Source organism: Echeneis naucrates, chromosome 1, assembly GCF_900963305.1.
Source record: "Echeneis naucrates chromosome 1, fEcheNa1.1, whole genome shotgun sequence".
NCBI lineage: Eukaryota > Metazoa > Chordata > Actinopteri > Carangiformes > Echeneidae > Echeneis > Echeneis naucrates.
Window position 1 is genome coordinate 21,870,784 of NC_042511.1, and position 12,573 is coordinate 21,883,356.

Below are 12,573 nucleotides of genomic sequence, written 5' to 3' on the forward strand. Positions count from 1 at the left end.
TTCAGACGGCTTCCATGAAGCAACCTACAAGCTATTCTCACTCCTCAGGCCATGTGACAGTTTACCTAGATATATCCATTAGCCAACCAACTGCTGCTACTGGTGATTAGGGCTACACTGGTGATTTTTTTTGATAATTAATTAATCTGTTGATTATTTTGTTCAATTAATTGATTATTAAAATGATAAAAATGAAAATGTATTTTTGTTTTTTAAATAAAACGCAATGTATGCACATTAAAATTGCAAAAAAGCACATTTTTGTAGCAGGTCCAATGTAGCAGGTCTTCAATTAACAGAAGTTGAATGGTGCCATGACATAACCAGTATTTCTTAACATTGTTTGGTCAAACTAAAAACACAGTGGTGTGTTGCCATGTGACATCAGCTGTGGACATTTTACACCCAATGCTGTTTTTGAAAACTTTAATGTAATTGGCCAATACTTTTGCCAACTTGGGGTTGTTAACTTTTTTCCTTGTCAATGTTAGCCTCTTCTGCTGTCTCAGAGAGATTCTCTCAGAGATTTGTCACAAGACCTACAGCAGACTTCCCATTGGTTCGTCTCCTTTTCACGTAGTTGTTGCAGTTTGATGTGTGATAATATCAAACATGGTTCAAGTACAAAGGCTTTATTCCTTTATGAAGACTCAAACGTTCACACAGAGAGGCAGCAGGATAACGTGGCATTGAACCAGCAAAAAATTGATTAATTTGTGAAACGGACAACAAAAGTTTGTGACAGAACATCATGTTACTTTATGTTACTTCATTTAATCAAAAAAAGTAAAATATTGGCGACTTATTAGCATTAGGATTGTTTTGCGGCGATGGGGTCAGGTGGGGCCTTTAAACTTTCGCTTTGTCCAAAGGGAGGAATGACTGAAAAAGTTTGAAAGTTTGCTGACAAACGATCTTCAAAACATGAAAACCGCTGAGGCCAGAAAAGGTTTCTGGTTTCTGAATATGTTTTTAAGTGGAAAAGAATCTACAATCATGATTACTGTTCATTTTCACATAGGTATTTATGGCTAACCAACCAGATTTATATGATTGCCACAGTCTCTGCTAACACTGGGTGTCTCTTTCAGTCACCTACTGGGCTCTTAGCATATCTCAGACAGCTGGTCTACATCTTTAAGTGCGCTTTATGGAGCATACAAATTCAGTAAATCCATTCCCTCAACAGAAAGCATCTGGCCTGCAGTGGTCAGCTGAGTGTACAATAACTTACACTCCAGCACTCATCTGCAAGAGATTTCATCAGTCACTACACAAATTACATTACATTACATACAAAAATATGCAAAAAAAATAAAATAAAATCGGAAGCCACAAAGAAAGACTCAACTTTCTGGCAGCAAGATTTGTGCAATTGAGTGTTTGACCTATTCCTGGATGTTCCAGGTTTTGGGCTTAAGGCATTTTTATGGTTACAGTTGTCATGACATTTTTTTTTTTTTTTTTTTGAATCCGTAAAAGCAAAATAAGATCTGATATAAAACTGTTATCGAGGGGGGAAAAAAAAAAGAGTCCACTCTCCACAAGGTTATAATACAACACTGTTTTCACTGCAGACTACACAATGCTTTGCCTTCAAACAGAAATGTGTGAATACGAGTCTGCAAATATATCTTATGACATCATTACATGTGACACAGTTTAAAGTCTGGCCAGGTCTGGAAATGTTAGTCATGCAAAAAGTACAATAAACAAACTAAAATCAAAGTAAAATCAGAAATCCATTTGGTGATTTTTTTTTTTTTTTATTGAACAATGAATGAAATCACTGCCTGTAATGGTCCCACTGTCAATTAGCCTTTGAATTTTATAATTTGACTTCAAATGCCATGTTGCCAAGAGGCTTTTAAAACTTTTGCTGGCACTTTTCAGAAAGAGCTTTATGACGGGAGGGGAAAATTATGGATGAGAAACTGGGTACTCTGGCTGTTTGTGAGGTTCTGCACTAAACTAAAGGACTCCACGGATGAGCTTCAAAATGCCAGTGAAGGCGGCGCTTCATCCAAGGCTCAGTGGAGCACAGCAGCCAGATGATGAAAGGCTTTATTCATACAGAGTGACAACAAATAGATTCCTTTCCAGCTACAGTTCTGACACTCCTCTTTAAGGACAAAGGCCAAAACATTTTGAATGCCACCATCCCGTATGACCCAAACGACCATGTAAAACTGTTCAAAACCTCACAGACAAGGCATGACATCCTGAATAAAAACTTAAGACAAATAGTATTCTTGAAAGCTTTTATCGTGGCTGTTCAGCTTTGGTATCAGACAGGGAGAAAGACATATGGAAGTCAGATTAAATTAGTACAATAACATAAAATATATATATATATATATATATATGTAAGTGTTTCTGAGGTTTTTGGGAAAACAAATTTTTTAAATTTTGCAAAGTGGCTCCTAAAATATTCACCGTATTTATTCCTTTTTCATTTCTTTTTGCATCAAAGTATCTGTTCAGTTGGTTTTACAGTTTGCTGACTTCGTGAGCATGGTTTTACATGTGTTAGAGAAAATCATATTGCAATTATTTTTTGCAGATTGTGATTTGAGTCACAGTTTTGGATTGCTGGATTGTTTTTGAATTTAATTTTCAGTGATAGAAAATTTTAGACAATGTGATTTTCTGTGTCAACCTCAAAGAATTAATCTCTGAGGTTGACACATTCCTGCAGTGGCGCAATACCTATGGTGATAACAATGCACAATGACGTTGGGACACATTTCACCTTGGCCTAAAAATTAAAGAAACAATACTATCTGGGCATATTGTGATTCTTGTTATATTCAGTTTGATTGTGGAGTCCTACTACGAGTGTAAGAAATGTAGTTATTTAAAGGTCATTCCTCACAAAAGACAAATGCAATGTTCCTCTCAGAGAGAAGTAAGGGAAAGTTTGCAAGTCGGCAGTTTCAGCCAGAGACACGGCAGATTGGAAGAATGGATGGGAATCAAGAATGCAAACTTTCACAAAAAAGGGAAGAAAAAAAAAAAAACTGGCCAGACGGCACCACCATCACAGGAATGAGTCAATGGAAGATTCCTGGAGCTCAGCACTAAACTCATAAGTGTGTAGGGGTGAGGTGGAACACCTGTTATCTTGTCATAGTTGTGTCTTCCTTCCTGCCGTCCTTTCTTTGTCGGTATATGCTAATTGCCTGTCTCGCAAATTAGGATCAGCATCTATCATTTTATAGCCAACGTTTGATTAGGTTTGCTTAGTATGAAAACTAAACAGCCACTGAATCCATCGGCTGTCCTCTTGTCGTTGCTGTACGCCTGCAAGGTAACTGTTGATAACTCCTGCAGGTCACGCAGCTGGGACAAAAATAATCCTTCACACAACCCTTGTAAAACCACAATCTGTCATTTTTTAACAAATTTTCATAATTTAACTAATGAAATGCAATGTTGTGAGCTTCAGAGGTGCTTGTAGTCGGATTTTCCTAATGTTGCCTCCTGCTTTCCACTAAACTAGACAGCTGCTGCTGTACATTAAATTTTCAAAAACTTTCTACCTGTAAAAATTTCAATCACACTGCACAGGGAGCAGAGGACAAGCCGCACTATGACTTATCCTGCCCTTTTTTATTTATTTATTTATTTTTTTAAAGGCAGAATTTCACCTTCAGGTCATGTACAGATGTAATGAGAGTCAGGCCTAAACAGCATCCTTTTCCTCAGCTAGTTGACAATAATGATAACTTCACAACATTAATACATCCTAACAAACAAGACAGTTTAGCCACTGCTTCACTTATTGCCTTTCGCTTTCCTCTTTGTATATCTCCCATTAAAAAAAAAAAAAAAAACTAAACAAAAACACACACACAAATACACACCATGACAACTGCCCCATCAGCTTCCAACCGTTTCATTAGTGTTTCAATTACCTGAGTGCTGACAGTTCGTGTCCCATCTGTGGCTTCCACCGTCAGGTTGTAATTTGATTTCTGCTCAGCGTCCAGGGGCCGCGCAACAATCAAGGTTCCACTGGCCTTGCCCACGTCAAAGCGGCTGTCATAATTACCACCTGTGGAATAGTTTTTTCCCCATACAAACAACAAGGAAAGACAAAAGATTAGTAAAAAATCTTCACTTAGTTGCTTACACGCATCAATGCTGAACAAACACTGAATGAGTGTCCTGAAATGGACGTAGGAACATCAATCTGTTGTGCTGATGCTGTAGACAATAATGGACAGACACATTAATGTTGATGTTAAGTATGAAACATAAACTAAGCAATATACTCAAACACCCACACTGTGTGTAAAATATATGCTGTAAATATGTATTATGGCTAAAGCATTTACGAGTGGATATAAAATAAGAGGAAAACAAAAATATCAGGGAATGTCGTGGCACATCATCAATCCAGTGGCATGACAACACAATTAAACCACAGCCAACAGGCAGCACCAACAGACAATATAGGATGATCTCTTAATACAACACAGCCTATTAGGAGATCCCAGCAGCTACCTTCTGCTGTACAGTTGTGGTCACAAGCCATCTGAAGGATGTAAAACATCTCAGTATCCTCTATGCCGTCTTGCAAAAATCCAACCAAACAGAACATTCCAGAGAAAAGAGGAAAGCAGTGGAAGATCACAGAAAGAGAAAAGAGAAGAGAAGAAAAGAGATGTGTCAGTCAGACATTGATTAGAGGGAGAACAGGTTCGGAGGATGGGAGAAGAGGCAAGCATTTCTGAAAGGAGTCAGTTGTAGTCTTCTCATGCGCATTGTGCTTAGCATAAGTAAACAGCACACATTCAAGAGAGGCTAAAATAAGAACCACTTCAAAACAACAAAATTTTAAGATCTTTCCTTATGGCTGGAATCAATTATTATAACGTTATTTTTATCCTTATGATTCATGGTACAGTTTTCTTATCTGCACTGCTGTACATCTGCAGACGGCAGTAACTACAGAGCCAGGAATATCAAGGAAAGCAGGATAAAGTTTTCAAGTTGCAAATCTGTACCAGTAAACGGAGTAAAAAAGCAAAAAACAAAAACAAAACATTGCAATGGGCCTTTACAAATCCAGCTCCTAAAATAATTAACCCAGATTATTCAGTGTGTCAATAGATAAAAGCTATATTTTTTGTTGGTGTCTGGCCACTATTAATATTTAAAATGACCTGAATAATAAAGTAATATGCATTTGGCAATGAATGCTAATCTATTACTATTTAGGACTCCTCATAGTTGAGCTTAACATCTGTGGATTTAATTTAAACTTTATTTGGTGTGAAAAATATATGGGGAAAAATGTTAATTAAGACGTTAGCTCATCACAAAGGGTATTCTGAAAATACAGATTAAAGCTGGGGTACATTTGGTTTAAGCTTTAGTCTAGAAGTCTAGAAGGTGTCTCATTCTACTTTACACTTGCCTTTCTTTCTCTGAGGCAGATGTTTTCACAAACTTACACACTTTTATTGTAATTTTTATGGGCCAAAATAAGTCATGATGAAACATGAACTCTTGTACTTTGGTAGCAAACATGACAGGATGTCAGATTTCTTAAAGACCATGCCTTGAGAGACAAGTTTTATTATGCAATAAATAACTGTCCATCTTCTTTTCATAAACTGTTATATTGTCTGCCATTTTATAAACAAATTCTACAATGGTTAATTTGAGTTTTTCTATCTAAGAAGCATTTCTGAGAGAGAGTTTTCCTACAGTGTGCATGCAGTTAAACAAACACAGAGAAATGTGAAAGAGGCATTACCTGTGATTTCAAACCACACAGGAACATCAGAGGATTCGGTGGCCACAACACCCACCATGTGTGCCACATGGTCACTTTCCATTACAGAAAATGTGAAGGGGGACTCCTCGAAAAGAAGGGGAGCTGCATCGGCTGGCAGTTCTGGTTTAGGAATCCACTCAATGTGCAAACGGCAAGTCGAGGATTTCTGAGGACGTCCATTGTCAACAGCTTTAATCTGGGAGAGAGAGGGAGAGACTGAGTTATGCAGTCTTACAGTCAACATTTTTATTGCACTTTGTTTCTGTATAACTCTAGGATTCCTTAAAAAGTAATTATTCAGGAAAGTTTATGTAAGCCTGATGTAATAAAACATTTTAATAAAAATAATGCAATAAGCTGTATTCACTTTTAACCACTGATTTGTGGCACAAATCCACAGAATGGGTTGTGTTTCGGACGTAAAAACATTTCTGTGCCCTTCGAGCTGTCCACATGGCAACAAAACTTCACATTCAGAAAAACAAAACACCTTCTGTGTGGACTTCTTCTGTGGTTCCACCTTTTGTCAGGAACTGAATTACTCTAAACTGTGGTTAGCAGTGTCTTCTCGCTGCAAGACAACACAGCCGTAATACATTAATGTGGGTAAAATCAACTCAGCTATTACCACCAAGTGTATCTCTAACAGCCAGTTAGCGGTCTCAGCCCTCTGAAATAACTAACCTTAAAACACATGGCTGTTTTGCTTTACAGGTGGAGAACTGTCAGGTAAAATGAATTTCCAAATATATAGCACAGCACAATTCGAAGACCCTCTTTCAACAATGACAACCGTCAACACTGGGACAAGATTGACAAAAAGAACCAAAGTGAAATGTCACGTCTCATTTGACTCTTCATAACCACCAAAGCTCACAAACACAAAAGCAACATACATTTTTGAAATATATTTGTGTTAATTTGATGTCTCTGTCTGGGGTTTTAACGTTTTCCTAGAATTCAAAGTAGAGGCTTTTGTAAGTGATTTGCATCCATGTTTGTGGTCCAGAATGACATGTGTGGAACCATTTAGCTCCATGTTTCTCTTACTGAGGCTTTTCCTTTATTGCTTTTTAAACACAAGAACTGAGAAAAGGACTCAGACACAAAGGGGGCTCGAGAATGTGGAAATGGGGGAGCACAATAAACAAACAACTGGTGTAAAATTTTACTGCACAGAATAGGACCAAGGCCTGGGATTTGATACTTACTGTAAGAATGTCATACTCTCCAGCCGACGAGAACTTCTTAGAAGATACCAAACCAGTCTTGGGTTCAATGAAGAACTTGCCATGCTCATCCCCCTCTTCGATGCTGTAGGAGATTTCAGCGTTTGGCCCTTCATCGCGGTCCGATGCGATGACTCGATACACCGGATCTCTTTTCGAGGCTCTCTCTCTCTCTGGCCTCTCGCGCTCTGGGAGTCGGATCTTATAAATCTTCTCCAGGAACAAAGGCCTGTTGTCATTCTCATCAAGGACCTGAACAATGACTCGGACCGTGGTGGATTTAGCAGGAACGCCGTGGTCAGTGATGGTGATCTGGAAAGAAAAAAGTAAGACCTCATACAGAGAAGTATAGCAATTTATCACATTATCACATTCAATATCGCCTATCAGTTCAACGCACATTATCATGACCAGGATGTTTTTCCTTGCCACTGTCGCCAAGTGCTTGCTCATGCTGGGATCTGTCGGGTCTCTTGAAATAATTTTATAAAGAGTTTGGTCTAGGCCTGCTCTATATGTAAAGTGCCTTGATGTAACTGTGTTATGATTTGGAGCGATATAAATAAATCTGATTTGATTTTGATTTATGACAGTTTCACTTTAGAAACATTTGGGGAGAAGACCCGAATCCTCTCAATAAATATAGCAGAGTTGTAGAGAGTTGTACATCGGAGAATGCCAGCAACATCACTGAACTATACACAAAACTATCTGTAGAGATCAAGATATTCAGTTACGTGTTAATCATTCTGAAGTCTAAAATTAATCAAAGCCAAGATGAAGAGGGGACGCTGTTGTATTGCCAGAGACTAATTGTAGTTCAACAGAAAAACCTAACCTCGACAGGATGAGCTGAGGTTATAAGCAGGATTGTTTTGTTGAATAAAATAATATCATATCAGGGTCTTTAAAGTATTTTCAGCCTTGCAACAGGAAGTCAATGTCCCACCCTCTTCTGCCGCTTATTTTTGGGGAATAATAAGGACTTAATTATCTAGATTTATGCAGAAAGGCACTGCAGACTTTCTTTTATTGCTGATTTAGTTCAACATGAAATAATTTTTGGCATTTCTGATAATACTGGCCTCTCTGTTGCCCCTGAAGAGTTAAAGGCTACAGTGGATTTCTCCAAGTCAGCACAAACATCTTCAACTGAAACTTTCTTCATCTGAAATAACATTTAGTGCTCTTGCCTGTGATCATGATAACAGTAGGTTGTATGGCTGGTACATGAACAGCTAATTATTTTTAATTAGCTGTACCTCTTCATACTGTTAGCACCAGCTGCACCAACTCTGCTCCTGTGGCTCAAACTGGCAAGAATGAAATGAAGAAAATGTCGCACAACTGCATCATTAATAAAGCCATAATTTAAGTCTTGACATCAAGTGTTACTGGTGGACCTTTGACACTGTAATGTGAGCCATGTTTGAGCACTCTGTCTAAGTAGTTCTAACAAAAGCAAAGAGCCACAAGCTGAGATAAACAAAAACAATTTTCATATAGTCCCCCAAAAGGATGGGCTGTCTAGTTGTGAGTCTGAACCCTAGCAGAGTTGTGAGCATTTCTAGCGGCGCAATACTTCAGAAAAAACTACTCCAGAAGGACAGGACAAATGTCACAATCATTTAAAACCATCTGCTTAGTGCTTCACTAAAACAGTCAGGAGTCCAGGGCCAGGAATAAACCATTTGGTAGCATAGTTTCAGCTATTAATAATGTGTTTTTGTTTTTCTCTCAGTGACTGCAGCTGCCGAGCAGAATTAATTACACGGGATGACAAGAAACCTGAGCATGATGGTCTCTCTCGGGGAGGATGTGTTGGTGCCCAACCTGAGCTTTGTAATCAAAACTTCCACTATCATCACCTGAGCTTTTTGTCTGATGCCACTTATTAAAGGCCTTTGAAATAGCTCTGTTTGCATAAAGAGACATAAAGAAATAAAATAAAAACCATGTCTGTTACTAATCCCAACTTCTATGTGTGTGTGGGAACGTATGTACCCACATGTATGCGGCAGTCCGTCACCATGTGACACTCTTTGGAACACGTTCATCAAAAACCTTTGTCTAATAATTAGGAAAACTGCAAAAAGGCAGAGAGGCTACACCAGAGGGAATGTGTCTCTTTGCATCAGCACAGCACTGCTGTGACGCAGCAAACTGACAAAGTATGACAACCCATTATACTCGGACTCGCTGCTGCAAAACTTTTAGCTTTATTTGACAGACCATGTGTGAGTAATGCGGTTAAAATGCATTCAGTGTTAAGAAGGAAAAAAAAAAAAACTAAACAACAACAACAACAACAAAAGCAGGATAAACTGTGTATGATTTTCTAAAATAATTAATATGTAAAATAAAAATGGCACAACCTATAGAGCGTAACTTGCTAATTTTATGGTACGCCTGCTGTAAAAGGTATTAAAGAGCGTTTCAAATGCTGCTATTGTTTTTTTAAACCTTTACTTACTTTAATTACTCAAGTTTGTGCTGCCCTTCTGAATGCCTGAAGGGAAATCTTAGTTTACTAGTGCATTCTCTTTGGCTTTGTAAATAAACAAAGCTGTATAAATAACAATGGGATCTGGAAACTCTTGATGCTAATTTTTACTGTTGTGTGTTTTGTGTTTTTACTTTTTTTTACATTTTACACTTTTCCTGTTTAATCAGAAGAAAGTGGACTGGGCATGATCTAATATGCAAATAGGACAGACTAATGACCTGTTCGGGGTGTACTCTTGTGTATTGCCAACTGCATGCTGCAATCAGCCCCAGACAACAGATGTGAACAGCCTGTTCACCTCTGCTTCTCCATTACAGTGTGTTCTGTGTTCCCTGAGGTCCCAGGCCTAAATCCACAGCATGTCCTTGCATGTCCCACTTTTGCTATTTAACCCCACCCCCTACCTCCCCCCTCCTTCCTGAGACACAGTCCTCTTATCCTGCCGCTGGAGCCCACACAGACCATCAAGAGCAGCTTTGCCTTTTCTCAAATTCCCCCACTGCCTTTCTGCCTTTAGCTCTTTCTCTCTCTCTCTCTCTTTCACCCACAGACACACGGTGACTACCAACCCCCATCTATCTCGTCATAAAAGCTAAAGCCCCCTACGCTCCCACCTCCTCTTGGCATTTGGTGCAAACAATGCTGACACAGCCCCCACCCTAATTGCTCCACATGTTCCACATGGCCCCGCATGTTTCATTTCTTATTGTACAACAAGCTTGTACAAAAACTTCCAACACTGGCCAAGACTTTTCATTTCGATTTGCTCTGACGGCACCAAGTTCACACGTGAAGGTGCAGACATGTATTCTCCTGAGTCGTGATTAACCCTTAATTAACTCTTAGATCCACTGAGGTGTGTGTGTCTGGGAGGGTTGTGGGAATTGCAGGGCTCAGGGTCTGTGCTGCTTTATGGACGTACAGCCCAATAAATCGCTTCCTGCTGGATTCCCAATAACCAGTGGCCAGCGCACAAACACTTCAGAAGTAGCCATGGTTACGCATCTCCTCTCAGGCTGTGTTCACTTAGTGACTCTCCACCTATTTAGGTCAAATGTTACTTGCTTTAAAATGATCCAGCCAACAAATATTCTCAAAAGAATAACGTAAAAGAGGAACTTTCCATCAGTTATTCTTCCTCTAAAACTGCATCTCTCTCTGCATTGAAATTACAGTATCTGATGGTAAGCTTTACTAATAAACATTACAAAGGAAAATTAGAATATTAGCATGAATAGAACTGCAGTGTTGAATTTGGCGCAGCATTAAAGTGTGAGCGTTTGAGCTGGGTGTTTAATGTGGTTATTAAAAGTTGATCTGGAGGCGTTTTGTCAAATGAGACAAATGAACAGCATTCATGAACTCAGCTCAGGCAAGAGTTTGCTTTCTTCTTCTGTTTTTTTTTTTAAGACAAAGGCTTTGCATCAAACAACGACTCCAAACTAGAAATTCAACAGCTTTCAACCACATGTGCGAAGCAGCAATTTGGAGGAGCTTGGGTTTGAAGGGGAACCCTTTTCTCACCCCGATAGCCAACACTTATTTAAGAGGAAAAGGAGTATCCAATTGGAGATTTTTTTTTTCTTTATAATTTTATTTCAAAATTCGTCAGCTAAAAATTAACAACCAAGTCAGTCTTCTCATTCCCTATCATTTACTCTCAGTCCCCTTACAAAATTAGCGCAATGCAACATGCAGTCAGATTATGAAATACAACGCTGCTCTGGCATCAGATGCACAAGCATTAGCCTTCAACCAGTGATCACTGAATTGTGTAACTTCTAACAATAATTAAAAGGCATCCAATATGCTCCCTGTCAGCACCGGATACACAATTAAAATGCCTATTATCACAGGGTTCGGTGGTGAGTGAGAGAGGGAGGGAGGGAAGCATCAGGAGAGAACAGAGCCAAACATAATTAAAACCCACAAGTTTAGACTTTGGCCTGTTGGTTTGACAGCAGTTTCCTGTCCCAGCTTGTTCCATCCACGAGACGGAACAGTGGGAAAGAACAAAGGAACAGTCACCGGGATCTCCCAGGCACCACCCACATCTCCCTCCTACACCGCGAGGAAATCAGAAATTATTCAGAAAGGATGCTTCTTGCATAGACAAGATTGTTTGTTTGCAAAATGTGGAGTCTGAGTTAAAAGCTGGTCAAAGTTGGAGGGAAAAAAAATCCTTAAACTGAAAAGCAGAAAGTCTGTTTTGAAAAGCTGAATTTTAAGAAGTTGACCTTAACTGTTTCTTATTATCATTTGAGCGGAAAATCTACCAAAATAAAGGGCTCACCTCAAGAATGTGCTCATCTTGCTGCTCTCTGTCCAGTTTCCTTGAAGTAGTTGTGACCAGACCTGTTGAAGAAACAATAATCCAATTAGTGACACAAATATTTAATTCATCATATTACTTATGTAAAGTGTCACTATGGAATTTATTATTTAAAGAAACAATCAATATGGCACATTTTTATATTTCTTATTTCATATAAATAATCTATCACTGGGAATATGTAATATTATAGATAAGGACGCCGGGGCTGGCAGCTGCCGCAATGGTACAAAGTAAAAACACCAACACAAGTATTATTGGTTTCTATCTGTGTTCTTAAGTGGAGCTACAACATTTCGTTCTGCCCTGTACCTTTCATGACTGTGCTGAATGACAAAGGAATCTTGCATCTTGTATGACAAATAAATTAAAAGAAATAGCACTAGAGTAAAAGAAGTAGAACAGTAGTCGAAAGTAGTAGAATAAAACAAATTGGAACCTGTTGGAAAAAAAATTATACGGCTTCAGAAATCTACAGGCTGGACAATTTGCAAGTTTTTGTTGTTTTCTTATTCCTTGATTAAAAAAAAAAAAAAAAAACACACCACAGAAACGCTTTGAAAAACTCAAAAAAAAAAAGTGTGATTAAAAAAAAATTATTCTGTTCACTGTTGGGTGACACAAACCAAACCCTGCTGGTTATCTCATCAGTCATTCATGAGTGAAGAGTCTCCATCTGGAGAAATGCTGTCCCTGTGGATCTTCCCTGCTTTTGGTC

At 38.7% G+C, this 12,573-nt stretch overlaps 1 protein-coding gene across 2 annotated transcripts in view; it reads right to left on the reverse strand.

Moving 5' to 3' along the window:
- Positions 1–12,573, reverse strand: part of fat1a (FAT atypical cadherin 1a) — a 68,555-nt gene that overhangs the window by 30,515 nt on the left and 25,467 nt on the right. For both annotated transcript variants that reach the window (XM_029506285.1, XM_029506201.1), the window contains exons 4-7: positions 11,817–11,878; positions 7,000–7,329; positions 5,768–5,984; positions 3,918–4,057 (exon numbers count right to left, since the gene is read on the reverse strand). In XM_029506285.1, the coding sequence (XP_029362145.1) occupies positions 3,918–4,057; positions 5,768–5,984; positions 7,000–7,329; positions 11,817–11,878 (749 nt within the window). The remainder of the gene's footprint in view (positions 1–3,917; positions 4,058–5,767; positions 5,985–6,999; positions 7,330–11,816; positions 11,879–12,573) is intronic.